This window comes from Artibeus jamaicensis, unplaced genomic scaffold, assembly GCF_021234435.1.
Source record: "Artibeus jamaicensis isolate MK-2021 breed Jamaican fruit bat unplaced genomic scaffold, CSHL_Jam_final scaffold_916, whole genome shotgun sequence".
In the NCBI taxonomy this organism is placed as follows: Eukaryota; Metazoa; Chordata; class Mammalia; order Chiroptera; family Phyllostomidae; genus Artibeus; species Artibeus jamaicensis.
Window position 1 is genome coordinate 32,380,461 of NW_026522059.1, and position 24,780 is coordinate 32,405,240.

A 24,780-nucleotide genomic window follows, 5' to 3' on the forward strand; every position below is an offset into this window, starting at 1 on the left:
GTGTAGAATGATTTTTAAATGTTTTTTCTCTGTTTTATCAGCAGGTGAGTCAACTGATCCTATTGTTTTTAAAATGTCCACTTAAAAAAAACAGTCACACTAATATGAACTTCTTATATGTGAAATAAGAGCTGAATATTTTTCATATGCTTCTGTGCAGGTGTTTTTTAAAAAAAATCCATGCTAGTACATTATGTTTGCAACTTTTATAAAGGGATGCCTATGATGTGACCTTTCAGAAACTAGTTTCAAATACTTGACTCATTAGCCCTCCCTCTTTTTCCCCCGCAGTTCTCAAGATTCAGGGAAATGTGTAGGATTCAACTCTGGCAGAGGCTGGGGACTGCGGCCCCGGCCTGCTGCATTTATTGTAAATGCTATTCATGAAACACACATTAACCAAACAGGAAACAGAAACACCGAATGTTTTATTCTGTATTTTAAGTTAAAAAATAGAAACAATCTTTACATGACATTAAAGTATTTACATAGTATTACTATAGAAGACAGTAAAAAATGTTGGTTTGGGGTTTAATGATCATTATACTTGAAATATTGATATGAGGTGCCTTTCAAATACAGAGTATAAAATAAAAAGGATTATTAAAGCATATCATGGAGAAAAATCATATAATAAAAAATTGGCTCAGAATTTACATTAAGTATATTTTGGGTCCTAATATTTTCCCCTTAATTTAAAAAAATATAAACCTACTGATTTAAAAAGCTTAAGTTTTCTTTCAATAAATCACCTCATCAACATAACAATAAATTTACAGTTTGTTATTTACAATCTTTAAACATAGTAGAGGAGCAAAACTTTGATAATGCTTTTAAAATGTTAAGTAATTTAAAATGCATAAAAAATTACGTTGGGGATAATGTCACACATTACAGCCTAATAAAGGTAGAGGACATTTCATGAAAACAGTGTGCTAACCCAATAATACAAGTATACAAAGGAAGGAATATGTGCCATGTCTTGAGATGCCCATTAATCCAATAGTGAATTAGTTTACTACTAAAGAGGGTGAGCAATTAAGATGAGGCAAACTGGGTCAGCAACATACAATTTTAAATTTCTAAGTAAACTTGAAAATATTTTTCAGTACTTATTTAACCATAAAATATGTAAAACAAGTAAATACTGAAATGAAAACTAGGCTTGAACTTGGAATCAAATAATCTTTTCAACATGAAAAATATGCAGGCAAATCCCAGCTTAAAAAAAATAATCTACAGAGACAAATGATGGAGACTGTTTTGATTATCATTAAAAAGTGTTATGCTGAAAGCAACATTTAGATTTTTTCCTATTATCAGTGCTAATTTACAAGTTGGCAAATTAAATATTATACATAATAAAAAGCAGTATTTTCCATTACATCATATTATATACTCACGAAACAAGTAATGTATCCACAAATGATAAAAACAAATCTTTCTGGAAGTTAAAACAAATAAAAATAGAATAATTTGTATTACAAGTTTCAAAAAAATATAGTAAACTAATCTGATAATCATGACCCTTTTTTTGGCCATGATTATATTGAGTCTTTAAGTTATCTATTTAACAAATTAAATCAAAAATCTTTGATCCACCAGTGTTTTGGATGCCAAATTCTTCTGTCCTACTGTATTACGGATAAATCTAAAAATCTGGGAAAAAATTAAAACAATTCAGAATTATAAAAATAAAGAAATTGAATATGCAAATCAATTAAAATACCTAAATTAAACTAGCCCTGAGCTAGACCTCCAGTGCTCGCCTTTTCCTTAAGTAGCATCTGGCGCAGAGGGTGCCTGGGACTCTAATCGCTGCTCACATCTGGCGTCTAGGAGATGAGCAGTGTGTCTTCCCACTGGATTCCTTTCACATTGGCCTAAGCAACTATGCCCTCCACAGACCCAGTAATTCAGTGATCCTGACAGAGAGTGTGGAATGACACTGGCTGAAATGTTTTACTTTGTACTATAAAGATAACTATCTACTTTCAACCCATTTCTTTTCAAAGAAACCCAGAAAAAATGTAAAGCATTACCTCTTGTTGCAGGTATGTAAGGAAGGCGGCTAAAATAAAATTTTGGCAAGCCAAGTCCACAACACAGAAGAACAGCAGATCATAAATAAGAAGAGTGGCTTCATTTCCATAATACAGAACACTACTGAAAGAATAAACTTCATCTATTAAAAAAAAGCAATTATAAGATACAGATTAGAAATTTAAAAACAGCACAAAAGAAAATTGTTACTATCTATAATACTTTATGGCTTACAAAAATAAACAAAGGATATTAAAATTTGGGAATCTAAAAGTTTAGTTAAGGAACTCTGCTCATAAAACTCAGTTAAAATATTTTTTTATCCTCATCTGAGGACATTTTTTTCATTGCTTTTAGAGAGAAAGGAAGGGGGTGTGGTGTGGAGGGGGTGGGAGTGAGGTGGGGGGAGAGAGAGAGAGAGAGGGCAGGAGGGAGGGAGGGAGAAACTTCGATCTGTTGCCACCAGCCGTATGTGCCCAAATCGGGGATTGGGGCACAACCTAGGTATATGCCCTAACCGTGAATCAAACCTACAACATTTCAATGTATGGGATGATGCTCCAGCCATCTGAGCCCTGAGCCGCACTGGCCAGGGCTAAAATTCAGTTTTAACTTCACACCAACTCCATTGGTAATTGTTACCAGTGTAAGTATACTGTCAATACATTGCAAAGACCAGTTAATGAATATCCTTTTTTGTTAATATAGCTAAAGCATAACCTCTCAGAGTTGAAAAAGCAAAACAAAACCATCAAGGACTAGAATGATACATAGTATGCTATAATTTGTGTCTCAAATATAGTCCTCTAAGGTTCTGCTTTGAAACCTCTTCTCACTTTACAAGGAGAGGTTGGTCCTTTGGGGGATGTAAACAGCCTTCTAAGATTCTGATGGAAGCTACAGCCCCTTTCACCAGAAGGAGGGAAAACAAGGACACATATGTATTCAGGGAGGCCCAGAGGACCAGTGACACTGCCCACAATACCCACTTAGGAGCTCTTTCATACAAGGGACAGGTAGCGTGCTGGTAACGTTCTTTCTCGTTCAGGGAGCTAGTTCCAGGGATAGATTTAGTGTGTGAAATTTGCTGCCCGTTATGCTGTATCCTTACAAGACGTGCACTTCTGCATGTGTGTTTGTGCACGCTCTTCCTGGGATCTTTCACTGCCGTTGCTCCAACAATGACCTCATCTGAGGAGACGCCCCAGCTTCTGTGTGCCTTTGCTTCCTTCCAAAACCCATTCTCTTACATTTAATGCCTTCCTGGACATCTCTTCCTAAAGGTCTCAAAAATACTTCAAGACACAACATATTCAAAACTAAATTCGTCCCTTCCCCTCACAACCTGGCCCTTTATCTGCACCCCTTGTCTTAGTGAGAGGCACCACCAACCGTCTAGTCACACAAGCTGGAAATCGGGGTCATTTTTGACCACTCTCTCTCTTCTAGAATTTTTTTCCCTGAGATCTCTGGCATTAAATGTAATCTTCCTTCTTTATCCCCATTACTAACGCCTTAGTTCAAATTCTCATCATCTCTCAATAAAAATGAAGATGATGATGACTGTATTATTATTAGAAAGAGTAATAATGCCACTCCACTGGGTGCCCACTCATACCAGGTACTGGTACATATCAGATTCTTTATACAAGGTAACGTGTAAGAACTGAACAGCCTTTAGAGGGTTGTACTTAATTTCACATCCAGAGAGGCCATTAAAGTTCAGAAAGTGTAAACAATTTTCTCGAGTTCACAAAAATAGAAGAGTTGGATTTGGAATCCGAGACCAAAAGACTAAAAACTACTGTTCTGTTTTTACCTTAACCTATTCACTGCTCCCAGAATAATTCTTCCAATTTGCATATCAGCTGTTTAGGACTTTCTGATGACATCTTTGTTCGTTAACAGTAGTTTCCAAACTGTTTTCATCAAGTATTTTTAACAGAATAAAATGTAAAGCATGCATCCCACAATGGGCATATTTTTTAGTTAATTACTACTGTATACATTTTAAAAAGTATTAATTAAAAATGATGGAATTGCAAATATACCAGTAAACATTTTAATATTTTCCTTTCATATCTCTGTGGATTAACCTGCACATCTCCTATGGGATGAAAATTTAAAAACTTGTTTGAAACAACTGCTCTATGGGATAAGTTAACTTCTCAGGGTTGGGTCTCTGCCCTCTGTATCTTTCATGCACTCTCTCTCACTGTGTCCTACTTCATACGAGGCTTCAGCCACCAGGTTTCTAAATGCATAATTCCCCTTTCCCCTTCTGCACAAAATGTCCTTGCCTCTCTTCCTCTGACCCACACATCTGACAACAGCTACTCATTTTTAAGACCCAGTTCAAACTTGTGCATGTTGCTTCTCTGGCTTCACCCATGTCTAGTTAGCTTTTCTGCTTTTGGCTCTGTACCCAGTGTAAGCTGTGCCTGCACAGACATCTATTCCAGCATCTCTCCACTCTCCCAGGCACATACCTACCTTGCACATTCTACTAGACAAGCTGCTGGAGGAGAGACCACTGGTCTGTGTACTCCAGGACTGGCGCAGCATGTGGCACTCAGTGATGCCATGGCTAAGTGACATCTAGGCCAGGACATTGGTTATGCCATTTCCATTCTTACTAAGCCGTGTGAGAGCTTATCAGTCACCTTAAAGGTGGCACATACATTAATCACCTTTTTAATGATAAAAAATCATTTTTAATCAAGTGCTGTCACAGATAGAGGCGATTTTTAGGAATTTGGATAAAATGAAAATTAAATGTTAAAAATCAGTCAACAAGTGTTAATATTCCAAGTGTTTCCTAAGTTTGCTATTGAATGAACATTCCAGTAAAATCTGAATTTTACATGTTTGACTCTCTCTTCTATGTGTGCCATTGCTTTTGAAGTTCAGCTTTTTTACTTTCCTTTAGAAGAATTATCTTTTATGCACTTGTTTCTTGCTACAAGACATAATAAAAAGGAACAAAGAAAACTACTGTAATTCCATGAAGTTAACAAAGTTCATTATGTTTCCTCTTTTTAAAATAAATTATAAAATCAAAAGTAAAATAAATAACTACAAGTACTTCTTTTCAAACTTCGAAAACAGTAATCAAGGTCAGCAAAGGCAGCTGAAGGATACCGTTGTAAAAGATGCTTTTTTCCATTGGTTCCATGAATTCCATTCCAAGAATTCTTTCAAGAAGCAATTTATCTTTTATAAAGTAGTCCATTTCCTTATGAACCTAACACAGAAAGCCACAGTCATTTCAAAGCAGTAAAATCAATGTTTCCCAATTTTTTAAAAATCAAAAGAAAACAAAAAATGAATAGTACACAAAGAAAACCTGTTCTTCAAAAAGACTGAATTTACTCCACTGGACTTTATAACGACATTTTTCTCAGATATATTTTAATATTTAAATGCCCTTACTAGTACTTAGGGCTAGACATACTGACAATTAGCTTATAATTGGTTTTTTAGGAATATAACCATAGCATAACATATTTCTATAATGAGTAATATAGTAATGCTTTGGGAACTGGCAAACAAAATTCCAGTGTAGACATATTTTGAGGTAATCACCAATATGCTAATAGATATATAACATTTAATTTTACTTTTACATAACCTAAATCTATTCTTAAGCCATGGTTATCAATTTGGACAGCAAAGAAAGTGGGGTGTTTCCTAAGTCCGCCACCTTGCTTGACTAAAGAAATAACTGACATTCCTGGCTAACTTAAAAAAAAAAAGCAACTACATTTTGATTCTAGCTTAAATTATATAAATGCTGACATACATACATGATCGATGAAAGAGCCAAGAAATTTATTCATAGTATGGTATGCTTTTATGCTCTGCTCAAAAGTAGTTGCTGATGAACTCAATAGTCTAGCAGGTCCATTTTTCTAATGGAAAAAAGAGACAAGAATAAATACAAGTGACTTATATTCTTGGTATTTAAACAACATGAAATACTGGCAAAATATATCGTCACTGCATTTTATACAAACCCTTGTTAGCGTCTCATGAATTCTGTCATAGTGCTGCCGCATCTGGCTGGAAATGGCCATCTGAAAAGTCTGACCCTCAGTGTTGGGAACCAAACCTCTCTGGCTACACAAATTTTCCTGAAAAGTTAACACATTTAAATTAAGGTCAAGATTATAAAAATTTCATGTTTCAAAATAATTTCTCTTAATTGGTATCACATATTACAAAATTCAGAAGTCAACTAAAATTTTACCTAACCTATATTTGAAACAAAGAGACTCTAAGCTTATCCAAGGCTCCCATTCTCCTCTAGGCATGACTTACTTCTATTTTGTCAAAGTCCACTATAGGTCTCTATCTCATGTTCCTTACTCTATCCAAGTTTTCAAAAAATCCATACTAAGTTCATTGTATATTGATATTCTTAGCTTTCTTTATGATTAACTTTATTGCTATTTAATGCATGCAAAAAGTCGAATCTTAGAATTAACTATTTTTATACCTATAGTCCTTTTTGTTTTCTAAATACTTTTATTTTTTCATATAACTAATTTTACTTTTATTTTTTGAATATTCGACAGCTTTTATTTTATTTTTTGTTGTTTAAAAACACTTTTAAAGCACTTCTTGAATTAATTCCAAAATAAGGTAGTGATATATGACCCAACAGGTAATGTATGGATCAGACATCCATTTCCGATCTCCTTGACATGACTCCCTGATAACAATAAGGATATAAAATTCCGTGCTATCCCACCACCTAGCCAATTCCCATAGATGCTTCAAGGTCAGCTCATGTCCTCTTGCCTCCATTCTCTTGTCCTAATTTGCCTCCTCCAGAGTTTAATATCCTCCTTTGTCTAAACTTAATCTGCAAGCATAACATTTAGTTTTCTATAGACTTAAGGAAAGCTACATATAGTAAATGTCTCTTTAAAAAAAAAAGTGCAGTTTTTTTCCTCCTGAGCAAACGCATGCTACTATAGAGGATTTATAAAATATATAAAGGTATGACAAAGAGAAGGAAAAAAAAACACCTATAGCCTCAACACCCAGAGGGACAGCTATTTCATTTCCAGTCCTTTGTCTAGATGTGTGTACAGATGGCATAAAACTGGGATCACACAGTTTCCTTTTTCATTTAACATTATATCCTAAGCAACTCTCCATATCATCAAATATTCTATAAACATGATTTTAAATGCTTACCTAAAAATTGATTGTACAGGTAAACCAGTTTATTTAATATTCTCTCATTTTTACATGTTTTTGCCCTTATAACTAATCACTGTGATGAAGATCCTGAACCTAATTAGCTATTCACATTGCTACTTATTTTCTTCAGTTAGATTCATAGAATTAGTGAGTCAAAGATAATAAACTTTAAAAAAGTTGTTGGTATACATCATCAAATGCTCCACAAGAGGTTACCTCCCAACCGGAAATATTCTTTTCTACATTTTTATAGCTATATTTAATGTTTTACATTTCATGTTTCAATCTAGGTATGACTTTTAGTAGTTAGCCAACTGATCTAGCTAAATATACATAAATCATCTTTGAGAGGTCATTATCATGCATTAAATTCCGACAAGTCATAAGTATAATCCACTTATCAATAAATCCTCTTGTACTTTCCTCTTAGGTATACACTTATCAATTTTACTTCATTTATCCTTCCAATTTCTCTTTCTCTTTTCAAGCAAACCCCAGATACCATGTCATTTCATTTCTAAATATTTCTGTATGTATTTCTAATAAGGTCCTATTTAAAAATAATTGTTTTTCAGTTATGATTTACATCCAATGTTTTTTGGTATTAAAGTATATCTAATAAGGTATTTAGAAAAACCAGTATGCCATTTTCACAGCTAATAAAATTAATCTTCCTTAATATAATTTAATATTTGGTTCATTAAATCTTCCAGATTTTTCCTGTTTTTTTTTTAATAGTTGATTTGTTTGAATCAGAAGCTAGAGTCAACGCATTGCATTGTATTTCATTGTTTTATTTCTTAAATTTATCTTACTATCTAACAGTTCTTCCACCATGTCCACTACCACCCCCTCTTTTATTTTCCTGACTTCAATTTGTTGAAGACACTGAGTTATTTATCCTGTGAGACGTCTTACTTTCTGGATCTGGCTAATCGCTTCCTGTGGTATTATGTAATTTTCCTTTCTATCCCCTCTATTTCCTGTAACCTAGTGTTTATATCTAGAGATTTGATTATATTCAGGTTTAATTTCCTTAGGCAAGAATATTCATGGGTGACATGTACTTTGCACTATGTCATAACAGGAAGTACATGTCCGTTTTCCTAATTCTTACCTGTAGTAAGACTGAGCCAGTGTGTTTACATTATGACAACCTGATTCCTCACTATAAAATTCCATCTACTTTCACTTGATAATTTTAGCATCCACTGATGAGTACAGCCTATATGCTTAATACATTAGCCACTACAAAATGGTGATTTTTACTTGTAATCATTTGGAATAACAAACTGAAGACTAGCTAAAATGAAATATCATAACTAAGGACTTACAGAAGAAGAAGACACATAGAGATGGGTAAGAAGAGTGGAGACATGGAAAGGGCTAGCATTTGCACCCAGGTGCAGTGGCTGAGAAGCCAAAGGGACAGTGCAGCTGCAAAACTCCCTACCCCAGGAGTGTGGGGTCTCAACCCTACAAGGGGATCCCCAACCCAGAGCAATAAAGACAGGAAAAGGACCCCAGAGAGCATCTGAAGGGGAAAACCAGGGCATTCAGTACACCTGGCAGGCCCAGATGCCACATTCTCCGGGACAAGTGCTCCTATTGTTACAGTACCAGCCTGGGGAGTACACTGCCCAGTCCCCAACTGTGGCAAGGCCACTGCCATACTTGGGTCCTGTGGAGGGATCAACTGGCTGCACCCAGCAGTACCCTCTGGGGCTCTCTTTTTCTGGGGGGCCACTTGGCGGAGACTCAGTGAATAATCTGTGTGGCCTTGGAAAGGGGATCAGTCTCTTCGATCTCAAGTGCACAACCAGCATACCCCCATACCACCCGTTGAATCATTGAGCCAGCCCTGTTTTGCTGAGTTCAGCTGCACAGAGGGACCAGAGTGCTGTGCAGAGCCAGGACTTTCAGAGTGTGTCTCCTCGGGAAGATTTTGTCTGGGAATCAGATGGGCGGGTGACAGGCTGTGTGGCTACGTCATGGAGGGACTGCTCCTATCACACTGGTAAGCTCAGCCTGGGCTAACATGGGAAGGAGAAGAAGTGTCTGCCCCCTCCTACAGGCCTGTTGTGGGCACTACCCGCAACAGGAGACTGTTTGGATCCACCCTGCCAAGTCCTGGATACCCTGCCCTGCTGAGCTCCATTCTGTGGGAAAAAGGGAGAGTGGCTCAGAGCTGGAATATTCAGAGTGTGTCCCTCAGAGGCTATTGTCTGAGATGGCTGGGCAGGCATCACTCCCAATAGGAAACTCTTGATCGGTCCTCCTAAGCCCAGTTGCTCAGTCCGGCAGGGCTTGCTTCTCTAGAGGGGACAGCTGGATGCACCCAACCTGGCCTGGATGCCCCTTCTTGGGGAACTAGAATTAGAGACTGGCGGAGACTGAGTGGTTTGGCTCTGGAGTGGGGGCTATGTTCCTCTCATTGTGTGCTTGACTGCGTGACCCCCAAGTAGGGGATCCACTAGCCCCATCCTCCTGAACCCCAACCTAGCGAGCTCACAACCAGTGGAAAGGTCTATGAGTTGTGGCCAGCCTATGCTCACTCTATAGTCTTTCTTTGGAAGGCTCTGGAGGAAGACAAGGCATTCTCAGGGGGACGTGGAGTAGCTGACCAGTGGTGGTAGACCTCAGGAAGCCACAGTCCTTTTACAGATCCACCCCCAGCCCTAAGCTGATAAAGGCTACCCTTATACACAGATTGGCTCCTCTCATGCACACCCAAGACCAGCAGACACAGCCACAAAGAGTGAACATTAAGGTAGCTCTGGAGAGAAAACCCAAGGTTGGTTACACAACATCTGATATTGATCTGTACCTGAATACCACCCAAGTGGTGTTAGACCCAGGACCAACATAACCAGTGGTGGACTTCAGACCACACCAGAGCTTGACCCAACTGGCCACACAACCAGCACACCAAAGGGGGATTCTCGCAGGCACCAGACCCTGCTGGGAACAACCGCACCTTCAAGCAGCCCCTTTATGATGTTTTGTACATGGTGACTGAGCTTTACCCTTAGAGTCAGCCAGCCTGAAGAATTAACTCCACCTGCAAAAAGCCAATAGCATTCAAGACTCATCTACAACAGGAGGGTGCACATAACCTAAAGAAACATCCCTGGAGCACGGAGCTCAGGTGATGTAGAAGGTTGTTCCACTGAGCCCAACAAAACACCTTCATAATAAAACCATGAAAACAAATTTGGGAGCCACAGCAGAACTACCTGATACACAAAGACAAAATGGGGAGACAAGGAAATATGCCCTGAATTAAAGAACAAGCAAAGTCCCCAGAAAAATAATTAAATGAAATGGAAGCAACCAAAATACCACATGCAGAGTTTAAAACAATGGTTATAAGAACACTCAAGGATGTCAGGGAAAGAATGGATGATCTCAGTTAAGACTTAAACAAAGAGATAGATAGTAAACATTAAAAAGGACACAGAAACCATAAAAGACAACCAGCCTGTAATGAAAAATACAATATCTGAAATGAAGAACAGACTAGGAAGACTGAACAGCAGATTAAATGAAGCAGAAGATCAAGTCAGCAATTCAGAGGACAAGATAACAGTAAGCACCCAAGCAGAGCATCAAAAAGAAAACAGAATTTTTTAAAAAATGAGGAAAAGCCTAAGACCTCTGGGATAACATCATATGTAACAATATCTGCATCGTATGGGTACCAGAAGAAGAAGAAAGTGAACAAGGGATAGAGAACATGTTTGAAGAAATAATGGCTGAGATCTTCCCTAACTGGTGAAAAAAAAATCATACAAGTTCTGGAAAACAGAGTCCCGATGAAGATAAACCCAAAGAGGCCTGCAGCAAGACATCACAATTAAAATGGCAAAGGGTAAAGTCAAAGAGAGGATTTGAAAAGCAGTAAGAGAAAAGCAATTAGTCAACTGCACAGGAGCTCCCATAGGGCTGTCAGGGGATTTCTCAACAGAAACTCTTTGGGCTAGAGCGATAGGCATGAAATATTCAAAGTCATGAAAAGCAAGGACCTACAACCAATACTATTTTACCTAACAAGGCTATCATTTAAAATTGAAGGTGAACTAAAGAGCTTTACAGACCCTCCTCAAAAAAACAGGCTAAAGGAGTTCATTACCAACAAACCAATACTGCAAAAAATGTTAAAGGGTCTGCTTCAAGAAGAAGAAAGAAAAAATAAATTAAGAGAGATAAACATAGGTATAGCAAATAAAATGGCAATAAATATGTACCTATCAATAATATCCTTGAGTGTAAATGAATTAAAATCTCCAATGAAGAGACACAGGGTAGCTGAATGGATAAGAAAAACATGACCCACGTACATGCTGTCTATAAGAGACCCACCTCAGAACAAAAGATACACACAGACTGAAAGTGAAGGAAGAAAACATTCAATGCAAATGAAACAAACAAAAAAGGCTGGAGTAGCAATATTTAATCTGATAAAATAGACTTCAAAACAAAGGCCATAACAACAGACAAAATCACTGTATAATACTAAAGGGATTATACTACATAATACTACATAATACAAAAAGAGGATATAACCCTTGCAAACACACCCAACACAGGAGCACCTCAATATAAAAAGAAAACCTTGGTGCACATTAAAGGAAAGATCAACAACAATACAATCATATCTGGGTACTTTAACAGCCCACTGTCATCAGTGGATAGATATCCCAGACAACAAATCAGCAAGGCACCAGTGACCTTGGACAACACACTGGATTAGATTAAACTGGATAGAATTAATTGATATTTACAGGACATTGCATTCCAAAACAGCAGAATATACACTCTTCTCAGGTGTACACGAACCATTCTCATAGACTGCATGTTAGGACACAAAGTAAGCCTTAACAAATTCAAGAAGATTGAAATCATATGAAGCATCCTTTCTGACATAATGATATGAAACTAGAAATCAGCTACGATAAAAAAATGAAAAACATTCAAACACATGGAGGCTAAATAGCATGTTGATTAACAATGAATGGGTTAACAATGAGATCAAAGAAGAAATAAAAAATTACCTGGAAACAAATGAAAAATGAATACACAACAACCCCAAATCTATGGGACACATCTAAAGCAGCTGAGAGAGGAATTTCACGGCATTACAGGCCTACCTCAAGCAAGAAAAGTCTCAAATAGCCAATTTTACCTTACAGCTAAAAGAACCAGAAAAGGAATAACAAACACATCCCACAGCAAGTAGAAGGAAGGAAATAATAAAGATCAGAATGAAAATAAATGACATACAGACTAAAAAAATAACACAAATCTAAATGAAACCAAGATGGTTCCTTGAAAAGATAAAAAAGATGGACAAACCTTTAATCAGGCTCATCAAGGAAAAGAGAGAACTAAAATAAATAATTAGTAATGAAAGAGAAGTAATAATGAGCATCACAAAAATACAAAGAATTATAAGAAGATACTTCTTACAGACCAGATGGCTTCACTGGAGAATTTTATCAAACATTCAAAGAACTAACACCTGTCCTCTTCACACTATTCCAAAAAATTCAATAGGAGGAAAGACTTCCAGGCTCTTTTTATAAGGCCAGCATCATCTTAATTCTAAAATAAGGTAAAGACACTGCAGAGAAAGAAAATGATAGGCCAATATCCCTGGCAAACATAGACACTAAAATCCTCAACAAATACATTAGCAAAGTGAATTCAGCATTAAATACAAACTGAATACATTAAAAAGATCATACACCATAATCAAGTGGGATTTATTCCAGGATGCAAGTTTGGTACAATACTGACAAATCAATAAACATGATATATTAAAATGAAGGATAAAAATCACATGATTATATCAATAGACACAGAAAAAGCATTTGACAAAATCCAGCACCCATATCTGATAAAAACTCTTAGCAAAGTGGGAATAGAGGACACACACCTAACATTAGGCCATATATGACAAACTTATAGCCAACATCAGACTTAACAGGCAAAAACTAAAAGTGTTTCCCTTAAGATCAGGAATAAGACAGGGATGTTCACTTTCACCACTCTTATTCAACAGAGTACTAGAAGTCCTAGCCACAGCAATCAGACAAGAAAAAGAAATGAGTCATCCAAATTAGAAGGAAGTAAAACTGTCATGATAATGTACATAAAAAACCTTAAAGGCTTCACCAAAAAACTATAGATTTAATAAATAAATTTGGCAAAGAAGCTGGATATAAAAATTAATATTCAGAAACTGGTGGCATTTTTATACATCAATAATAAACTATTAGAAAGGGAAATTAAGAAAACAATCCCATTTACTATTGCAGCAACAATAACAAAATATATTTAACAATAAGAAGATGTAAAATACATTCATACCGCTTCTCTTTTAAGATTCATATTCATTTCTTCCATGTTAGTATCTGCATGCCCGTGCACTGACCTACCATGAATGTAATATCCAAAACATCTGTGGGATAGCAGAAACACTGATATCTATAAAAAGAGAAGAATAAGAAGTGATTAGCAACTCATCTACAAAACAATAAAAATTAACTTTTTCTTAACATTGCTTCTTTTCAAAATGAGGGTTGAATTCTTGGAAAATACATGAAGAGAATAATAAGGTAATAAAGGATAATAAGGTTATTGTTTAAAAAGTAGTAAGATATTTCCCAAGAAAGGAAGAAATAGGATTTACATGTGAAAGCTTTTTTCAGCCAAGTGAACTATTTTGTGGCATAAGGAATTCATAGTTAAGAAACTGCAAATAAAAAAGAAAAAAACTAAGACAGTAAATATTAACTTATAGCTCATTATAACTATTTCTGGAATTAACAACCAGTGGAAATTGGACTAAAAATCCAATTATACCAAATCACATTTAGAGCCTCTCTTAATGTACTCATGACCTTTAAAAAGGGAAAAATAACATTTGCAAGATAAAGTCAGGAAGTACTTACATTGCTCATACAGCATAAATCAACAAACTGTCGAATTTTATCTTCTATAAATCTCTCATAGAAGACAGCAAAGAACACAATCTGCAACATTAAGCCAAGTTCATGCTTATTAGCTTTCAGGATTTAATTTTCTTTTATAGTCACAATGTAGTATCTTAAGACAAAAGAAGTCCCACCAAGAACACAGTGGCCTATAATGGGTCCTAAGGGATAAAATGCTACTTATCATTTCTGATTCTTCTGTCAAAGGAAGACGTTTTTGCAACCGTGTTATGTATGATTCGTTGATGGAGTGGATCTGAATTTTAAAAACTTTTTCTGTATCATTAAAACAGGATAGGATGAACAGGAGGGAAGAAAGAAAGGTGCTTTTAAAATTTAGGATAAATCAGTGTATTAATGGCCAGATTTATGTCTTGTTCTGTAATTCTGCCCATTCCTAAATTCCAAAAGCCATTAGGAAAGTTGCTGTTTGCAAGTTAATCTCTGACACAGTAGCATATAAAAAGCATGTATGAAGTATTCTACTTCAACAAATAGATAATGTTTAAACTATTCAAACGGAATAGTTTCGAGTGTTTTCTAGATTTAATAACAATATACAAAGGGAAGTTTTATAAGTCAGAGAAGTCTACACTGTAGCCCTTCAATGCACTTCAGAGACAGATAACATTGCCTAACCACCCAATGTGAAGCTGTCCCTGCTGACTCGGCCGTCTCCCATTCCTAACTTCCGCTCCCCTCATCTTCTTTTGCTGTCTCACCTCCCTGCTGATGCCTTTCATAGCATTTGTCACAATTTGGAACGTGTTTGTGTTACAGCATATCCGTGAGCTCAGCATAGTATCTGGTACATAAAATGTACCCAAATATGTGAATGAATAAATAAAATGAAACAGCAGCTGATTACTGAAAACATTTTTCTAAACACTCTATGTACATATTTTTTAAACCTCTTTAAAGGAGGGAAATATAGCAACATTTAAAGTTTAAAAATTAAAGGATACCACTTAAAAGTTGAAGAAGCTGAGTTCAGGGAAATAAAGGAGTAAACAATGAAGCCTAACATGATGAGAATCAAGAAAAGTTGTACAGCCGAATTTATGGAACTCTCAGGTTGTTAAGGGAACTCTTTAGGACCCATGAGGAATAAACACTGATAATCTCAGAAAGTGTCCATGGAAACGCCTTCCTATCAGAAGGACAGCAGAGTGAGAAACACAGGAGGTTAGTGCCTGAAACTGCTGGCTGCTGGCCCAACAACCCCTTCGCCTTCCTCCTTAGTGACAGACCCCTTCTTTGAGTGGGTGCACTACTCACTCAAAGTGTGGTGTGGCCATGTGACTGAGTTCTGGCCAAGGGGGTGCTGAAAGGCACTTTTGAAAAGGCTCTTGAAGTAGACAGGGTGAGCTCTTTTCCCCTGGTTCCCACTGGCCCACCCCTGCAACCCCATCAGCCATTATGGACCATGAGGTGACCTTCGAGACGAAGTCCTGAGCAGCAGAGAACAACCGGCTTCTGGGTCTGAGATCAGCCATGATGCTGGCCCTGCTCTGCCCACCTCTGCTCTCCTTTTTCAGAAGAGACAGTTCACTTTTGTTTTAGACACTATTATTTTTATCATACTCAACTAAATATGAAAAGCTTCAGATATTATCCCTTTAAATTATCTGCATCCAGATGAATCTGGTTCATTCACAAAAACTTACATTGGTAAATGTACAAAATATTTTTTATTCTACTGATGATAAACGTCACACCTCCATGCTCTTGATCCTACCTTAAATCAAATTCTAATTTGTTTCTCTTCCTTCTCTGACTGTCAAACTATCATACCTCACCAGGTCTAGCTGTAGGTTCAAAGCTAGACCTGTTTAAACAAGTCCTACCAATTTAAATAAATATAAATTTAAAGATTCTGTTCTTAGGTCACAGAATGCCTTAGTTTACTGGCACTCTGAGACCTAAGAATAGAATGTTCTGAGATTTTGATCCAGGATTTCAATAGCCTTTTTAAGGCAGACATTTGTTCCCCAGGTTATAGGAAGTTTAGCCTAGTCTTTCTAGAACTCCCATCTTTATTTGCTTCTTTAGAAGTTAAAGAAATTTTTAATCAAACAAAAAGGCTCTTTCCATTCATGGGGACCTCTGGAAGCAAGAGAAAGATGTGCAAGGTAGTCGAGTTCAGTGCGTTAGTTGCTGCTTCTTCCTTTTCTTTCATAGTTTTTCTTGTTAAGCTCTAAAATGATAAGGGAAGTAAGCACAGACAAAAATCCTCTGGTAGAGCCATGGGACTTGAGGCTGGAAAGACTTGCTGTTTTTAGTTTCAGCTATTTTAATAAATATTTCAAAGAAAATTTCACAAGGAGTACTGGCAATTTGGGTGAGAAATAAATATTAAGTTATATTTCAAAGAAGAGCAAGCATAGGAAATGGAGTTGCCAAAAAACTTATACACATGACCCATGGACATGAACAAAGGAGGGGGGGCATTGTCGGAGGGAGTGGGTGGTGGGGGCAAAGGGGGAAAAACTGGGATAATTGTAGAGGAAGGAAGGAAGGAAGGAAGGAAGGAAGGAAGGAAGGAAGGAAGGAAGGAAGGAAGGAAGGAAGGAAGGAAGGAAGGAAGGAAGGGCAGGCTAAGAAAGTTACTATATACAATGCAATTAACAGTGCCTGGATTATAACATTACGTAAGAATTAGCTATCAGTATCGCTCCTCTTACTGACAAAAATTGGAATGTGGCCAATGTTTGAGGATAATTATTATATAATTATTACTTAGTAAGTATATTATATACTTAGAAGTGTAATTTCGTTACCTGTATTATTCCAATCACTAGCCAAAGAGCAGTAGACACTGCGTATCTCAAAATGCGGCTATAAGGAGCTATGTAGCTAAGTGGATCTCGGGAAAGGCTAGAGGATGGATCCATTAATGCTAAGTTCTTGAATCCCACAACCTGGAATTAAAAGGAAAAACAATAATTTAAACAGCCATGAATGAAATTTGTGTAGTGTGAAAATAAGATACTGCTCCCTACTCCTTACCTTAAAAAATGAAAATATTCAAGTTCATACAAACAGTAGATATCTAGATAAAACAATTATCCAGTATTTTTAATTACAAAGCACTTAAAACAAAATATTTAGTTATTTCACTTGGTATTCTCTTTAATATGATTAAGGGCCAAATATTACCTTATTATCATATACATTGACAAAGCCCAAAATTTCTGTTACAAGAATAAAATTTTCTTCAGTAAACTACCATTGAAAAACCAACATTTCATTAGACTTTAACATGTTAGGCACTACATGCAAGAATTTTTATGGTAAAGAAATCTACATGACTTTATTAAATACATTGTTTTCCAAACTTACTTAAATATAAATTTCTTTGTCGTGTAATGCTTTTTAAAGCTTTAAAAAACAATACTATAAACAAAATTTTGAGACACTGTTCATATGTCCTAGAGACACATACTCTCTTTGCTTGAAAAAAGGAAAGGAAGAAGGAAGGAGGAAAAGAAGGCAAAGGATGGAAGGCAGAGAGATAGACACAAGAGGTGATAATTCCTGAGAAAACCTGTTATTCATATAAACCATTTCCATATTTCAGTCCCATGTACAGTATTGAATACTCCCTCTAATAATTCCAACCAGATCCATGAAATAACTATAAAGATCATTTACTCATTCATTATGCCTTGTTTAGCTCTTAACTTAGAACACTGTTCAGAGTAGGTGTCAATATAATTTGTTGGAAAACTTCAACCTTATAATAGTGGTTCCAATACAGGAGTGAAAATACGAATCATGAAGCAAGGGGGCTTTTTCAAAAAAAGATACCTGAACTTCCCTCAGAGCTACTGAGTCAAACATAATCTCTAGGGGGTGAGACGAGATATGGGTACTTTGCAAAAGTTTTGCAGGGAATTTCACTACAAATCAATGGTTTAGAATGGTTCTTACCTAGATAGAGTAATCAAATTTAGAGAGACGGAAAATAGAGTGGTGGTTTTCAGGGGCTGGGGGGAGGGGAGAACGGAGAGTTGTTTAAATGGGTACAAAGTTTCAGTTTTCAAGATGAAGAGAGTTCTAGAAATAGTTTACACAACAATGTGAATTTATATAACATTACTGAACTGCATACTTAAAAATGGTTGAGATGGTAAATTTCATGTTACGTGTATCTTACCATGATTTTTCAAAAGCTACTCCTTTTTTAATGCCTTGAACAATATTACAACCTTCACAAAACTTCTGCTGACACAAAAACTTAGGTGGAATTAAATTCAATTAACATTTACAATAATTGAACAGCAAGAAAATAATTTTTAAAAAATCATCTTATACCAATAACCATTCCCCCCAAAAATTTACGAGGTACTCATAAGTTGCACACAATTACGTCAAATAGTTTATACCTCCAAAAAGAAGAGGACAGTAAGTACTTGAAAGAGTGGATTAATTTTTCTCACAGTCTGAATTTCATTCCATTCGTTTGCTACAAAATATGTTCTCCATATGCTTACAGGAACGGTAGCACTCCGTACACCCCCCTCACCTGGTCAGGGAAATAAAATGAATAAAGGGGTTTCATCTTCTTTGCTCTGCAAGGGGAGCAACAGAATTCTGGTGCAATTGGTTATTTCAGTTACCTTCAACAGCTTTGAGAACCTTTCCTTTAGGTCGCTCCCAATCGATAAAGAATATGTCAATGGTAATCTGGGATATGAGCTTATGTAAGAATTGCAGAGCCTGAGAATGACAAACAAAACACCTAAAAGCATCCACATTAAGCCAGCTTATGAAACCAATACTAATTATTAAAAAATAAATATACTGCAGTGATAAAAATATAGAATTTTCACAAGTGACAAATTTGTATCACTAGAAATCACTAGATGCTCATTAAATTACACAGAATCACCAAATTCACAGAATTTTTATACACATAATATTTTACCTTCCCTTCTTCTATCTTTCTTTGCAATAAGAGCATGAAAAAAGGAGATATACTGACTCTTCCACATAGAAGGACCCTGAATAATTTACTCTCTTTACCAAGGTTTCTAAATATATACTTTGTTTTCTAGATCACCTGACTTATTTTTATGATATTTTCCACTGTAATTTCTTGTTCTAATTAAATTTTACGATGCTTTCACAGTATCTTTATTTCTGCTCTTAAAATTTCTGATTTAAAAAATTGTATTGTTGAAACATTTTTCATTTATAGAAGTAATATGTTTAAACTGAGGCATTCTTCTTAGTAGACACATTATTAATTAAACAAAGAATAAAAATCTGGGATCATTCCTCTCTTCAAGGAGCTCACAGATCAGTGGGAAAAGCACTTAACAGTCACAACCCAATGGGATCAGATCTACCACAGAAGCTATGTACATTAACAAACAATGAAGACGAGAAAAGAAATACGGAGACAGAAAACAAATTCCAAGATTTCGGGACCATTTACTCTCAATTATGAGACAAAATTCATGCCTGAAGGCATTTTGTCCCTGCTGTGAATGCATCTTTATATGACTTTAAGGAAGAAAGTCATATAACGAAATACTATTTTTATCAAATTAGCTATGACTCATGTTAATACAAACATATTTATGGTTTCTTGGGAAAAATGACTCAAGCCAGATTTTCTGAATGAACTATTACACATAGAAGTAGACTTCCTATATAAAATAGAATAGTTCATGTTTTCTTTCAGAATCAAACTGAATTCTACACCAAAGATTTTGAAAGCACTTTAATTGTAAAGACTTACGAGTTTATTAGCAGACCTTTTACATGTTCTAACCTGTCCTTTGAAACCCACCTTCAGAGCGAAAGCACATCCCACGTAAGTAACAAAACGTTCTTCCCGAGCTGGCATTGGTAGCAAAACAGAGACAGACTTCTGTGCCTATGACAAAAATTACACCATTAACTATAACCATAAAAGGGTTCTACTAAGCAGTATTTAGAGCCCAAGGACAGCATGAAAGAGGAAGGTGGTAATGCTCTCAACAAATACGCACACTCAAGGAATGGTGAGGTTAGCACCTGCCTTAATACTCTATCAGAAAAAACCCCCAATAAAAATAGCTCCTCTATAAAGAACACTTACCAGTTATTCAGGCATTGACATTCAGGTTAAATGCAGAAAATCACTTACTTTGAAGAAAATAAGCCAATAAAGGCCTGTTCCCACAGTGATGATAAGAAATACATTGGCCAGATCACCAGCATAGTATACCAAGAATTTCATAACTGTCTGCAATTTAAGAAGAGTATAACTGTTATAGACTCAATATATTTATATTATCACTTTTAATAACATTACCTACCAGTTTCTCAAGCTTATACAGCCTTGTTTCATGTATGCATGTCTTAGGCAGGACAGACAGCAAACCAAGGCAGGGAGGAGAAGGGAGACATGTCCCACCCACTGACTCAGCAGTCCTGAGTCTGGTCCGGTAATACCGACCGGTGTTCCAACACCACAGGAAACACCATGCTACCATGGGAGGAGGGCAGCCCTTGGTATTCTATGTATGTCTCCACTCTCTGGGTAAGGCAGATAGTCTCCACTATCTGGGAAAGAAAGCCTTTGAAATTGCTTTCATCCCAACACTGGAAGGCGGAAAGGGCCCACAGCGCCCCAAGGAAGAAGTCCATTGACACCTTTGGGTATTCATGCCAGCCTACCCCACGGAAAAGCTGACAGCACCTTTACCTCTCAATCAATACGTAACTTCTTCACCCCATCCGGCCAACTATGTAAGTCCTCAGAACAAAGGACTCTTGGGCCTTGGTGCTCTTGACTCTGGCCGCCCAGCCTCAGGCAATCTGGCCTCCTGCCACATGTGGGCCTGCCACCCCAGCCTTTGGCTGACCTTCCCTGATTTGCCCTGAACCTATGCCTTTCACTCCCCACCTCTACCTTAACTAGGCCCTTTCTCTTCCATGAGAACAGATCACCAATAAACCTTGCTTGCATGCTCACTGATCTGTAATTCTTTATTGCATTGGTGAGAAGAACTGAGTTTCTGGGAGTTTCTTCCATAACAACAGGTCATTTAAACAACTGTGACCACTTCTAGACACCTTTGGGACCCTTAACTTTCGGTCCACTCCCAATAGCCCCTGTCTTATTCAACCCTTCTCATCTTCGACCATCTAAGAAAGTTAGAACCGCTTCCTAATTTTGTCCTAGTGCGGAACCCTTCTCCTCCGTCTAGCAGCCAGACTAACCAGCATTAACTTTCTAAAACGCAAATTGGATTGTGTCACTCTTCCTCAGTGACTCCTCACTAAAATACAAATTCCTGACCTACAAGGTCCTTCACAACCTAAACCAAAATAAACTTTTTTAGCTTCATCTACCAATGTCAGCCATTTAATGATTTGCTACTCCACAAACTTTAATGTCAAATATTTTGTGGAACGAAATGGGTAGTGTTTCATCAAATATTTTTCCTTTCTTCTCTCTGGCAAACTCGTGAGCTCTAAGGGCAGAGGCCATGTCTGTCTCTGCTCACTATCACATGTCCCCATGCCCTGGCACCTGACAGAGTGCTTGGCACTCAGAGAGCGGGCCCTCAGTGACTATCTGTGGAATGCACAGGTAAACCAGGTTCAAGTCCACTTCTCTGGGAAGACTTTCTAGACTATCCCAAAATATAAATCAAGGTCTATCCTCTGATTCCTTGGCATATTGGCTTTGGAGTCAGGAAGCTATCCCAGCATAAACAAGTTACTGAGTTGCTTTTCTCATGTTTTGTACAAAATATATTTTATTGATTATGCTATTACAGTCGTCCCATTTTTTCTCCCTTTATTCCCCTCTGCCCTGTACCCACCCCCCACCATCATTCCCCCACCTTAGTTCATGTCCATGGGTTATACATATAAGTTCTTTGGCTTTTCCATTTCCCATACTATTTCTAACCTCCCCCTGTCTATTTTGTACCTACCACTTATGCTTCTTATTCCCTGGAATCCTTTCCCCTATTCTCCCCCTTCCCCATCCTCGCTGATAACCCTCCATGTGATCTTTATTTCTGTGAATCTGTTCCTGTTCTAGTTGTTTGCTTAGTTTTTTTTTTAGGCTCAGTTGTTGATATTGTTTGTTTTCATTTTACTGTACATATTTTTGATCATGTTCTTTTTCTTAGATAAGTCCCTTAACATTTCATATAATAAGGTCTTAGTGATGATGAACCTCCTTTAACTTGACCCTACCTGGGAAGCACTTCATCTGCCTTTCCATTCTAAATGATAGTTTCCAGGTACTTTTTTAAGCTTTAGGTATGGAAGGCTTTTTTAAAGCAAGATCCTAAAAGCACATAATATACTATGATATAAAGAATTATTCAGATGTGACAATATCAAAATTAAGAGTTTCTGTTAAACAAAGGAATACAGATAAAATAATAGATGAGAAGACATTTCAGCATCAAAAACCAGAAGGGGGTTCATATTTAGAAAATACAAAAAAACTTTAAATAAACTAGAAAAATTGGGAATCTAATAGAAAAATGGGCAACAGACACAAACAGGCAGTTCACAGAAGGGAAAACCCAAATGATTAATGAAACATATGAAAAGTATTCAGAGAAATAAAAATTAAATCAACAATGGTATGCTAGTCATACCATCAGATCGGCAAGAAATAGAAAGGCTGGAAAAAGACCAAACATTGGCGAGGATGTGAGAAAACAAGAACAGCACCGCAGGCGGGGGTGCAGACTGGAGCACAGCAACACAGGCGGGAGGGGCAGGCACAGACCTCTCCAGTTACACACCCAGAGAAACTCAAGGCACACCTGAATTACTCATCCACTAGCTCTTTCTTGTTAGAAAGATATAACATAGTCAAAGATAAAAATATACCTAAAAACTCCTGAGACCATACCTGTAAATCAATCACAGGGCTTCCAATGCGCCTCTTCCACCCTGCTGTCTTCAAAAGAGATGATAAAACAGCTAGCCCACCTAACACGCCCAAAGCAATCTAAAAAACAAAAAGAAAATTTAGGAATTTATGTAATTTCCCTCATCAATGTTAAAAAATACTATACATAGAAATTATAAAAGTACTCAAAAAATGGTGGTGGATGACACAGGAGACAAAGCTCTGAAGACACAGGAGCCAAACTGAAGGGACCCCCAATGGCCAAATCTGCAACAATTTGAGCAAGACAATAAATAGTAATGGACTGTAATCACTGGAATAAATAAGCATCCACTAGTCTACACTGATTTAAATAAATAACTGAATAAATAAATCAGCGCAGGCAAAAAACAGCTCCTCCTTATAGTAGAATCCAAATTGACAAATAGAGGAGAAATTATGGTAACAGAAAATCACCATCACACAAATATCACAGTAATACTTTTTACAGGCAAGATGTGTGACTGGACGCTAAAATTAGTCAACAAAAGAATAAGTGGGATTTCTGCATAATCTCAAAGTATCTCTCCCCAAGATATTTATTAATTATAAATGGCAAAATAGAGTGAACTCTGCAGCTATCGCCTTAGCCATATGATCAAAGTTAAATTAACATCAGTAGTGAGACATACTGACATTGAGTACCTTCTGATATGATTCATCATTTCTGTGGTATGTGTTCTACAACTACATTTAATCGGAGGAAAGTATCAGACAAACACAACTAAGGGACACAATAATTTACCGATATTCTTCAAAAGTGTTAGGGTAGGTCATGAAAGGCAAAGAACCACTGAGGAACCATCAAAGATAAAAGGAGATGTGACAGCTAAAAGCAATATGCAACCCTGGACTACATCCTAAAACAAAAAAAGATAAGTAAAAATATTTCTGAACTTCAAAGAGTTTTAGGTTAATGGGATTACATCAATATTAATCTCCTGACTAAGGTCACTCACTGTACTAAAGTTAGATAAGATGTTAGTATTAGTGGAGGCTGGGTGAAGGATATAATGTAAATGTCTTTATTTTGACAACTTTCTTGTCCATATAAAGTTTTTTTAAATTAAAAAATATACTGTGAATATTTTAACAGGTTAAAATAAACTCACATCTGTCTGGATACGTGCTTCTTCTTGATTCATTTCATATTTGACTGAGAAAGAAACCTGATATTTAAAAGAAAGCAAATTAGTCATATTGAAATTATATAATACAAATCTACTTTTACTATAAAAATATATTTGTAGCTGGATTTTACCATAAATGCCATATGTTTGAACTAATAATATTACTAGAGTTGACCCTTCCTTACATATAAATGGATATCCTTTTGGGAATTATTCATGGTTTAAATATCCCTTTTGAATACACATTAAGGAAAGAGGGGTTCATTAGGACCTAGGTTAGGTTCATTGACAGCAGCCAACCAAAACTAATCATATTTTATTTTCTGCTAGATTTATGTAATGGAGGAATGTGACATATCTTATGCATCAAGAATTTAGCAAATGGCTCAATAATCATACCCTTTGATGGGCTAAACAAAAATCTTAGGGATAGCATTCTATTAAGAGACAGGAAGAGAAAGAAGAACCAGTAAAAGGT

The 24,780-nt window shown here is 36.6% G+C and overlaps 1 protein-coding gene across 1 annotated transcript in view; it reads right to left on the reverse strand.

The window, feature by feature from the left end:
• Positions 1–534: 534 nt before the first annotated feature.
• TMEM67 (transmembrane protein 67) overlaps positions 535–24,780 on the reverse strand; it is a 53,722-nt gene continuing 29,476 nt past the window's right edge. Inside the window, exons 15-28 of the mRNA XM_037131091.2 lie at positions 24,285–24,341; positions 23,134–23,232; positions 20,392–20,490; positions 20,053–20,139; positions 18,875–18,974; positions 18,641–18,780; positions 17,033–17,173; positions 14,211–14,291; positions 13,627–13,743; positions 6,060–6,176; positions 5,850–5,954; positions 5,185–5,287; positions 2,043–2,185; positions 535–1,659 (exon numbers count right to left, since the gene is read on the reverse strand). Coding sequence (XP_036986986.2) covers positions 1,579–1,659; positions 2,043–2,185; positions 5,185–5,287; positions 5,850–5,954; positions 6,060–6,176; positions 13,627–13,743; positions 14,211–14,291; positions 17,033–17,173; positions 18,641–18,780; positions 18,875–18,974; positions 20,053–20,139; positions 20,392–20,490; positions 23,134–23,232; positions 24,285–24,341 — 1,470 coding nt within the window. The 3' untranslated portion in view covers positions 535–1,578. The remainder of the gene's footprint in view (positions 1,660–2,042; positions 2,186–5,184; positions 5,288–5,849; positions 5,955–6,059; positions 6,177–13,626; positions 13,744–14,210; positions 14,292–17,032; positions 17,174–18,640; positions 18,781–18,874; positions 18,975–20,052; positions 20,140–20,391; positions 20,491–23,133; positions 23,233–24,284; positions 24,342–24,780) is intronic.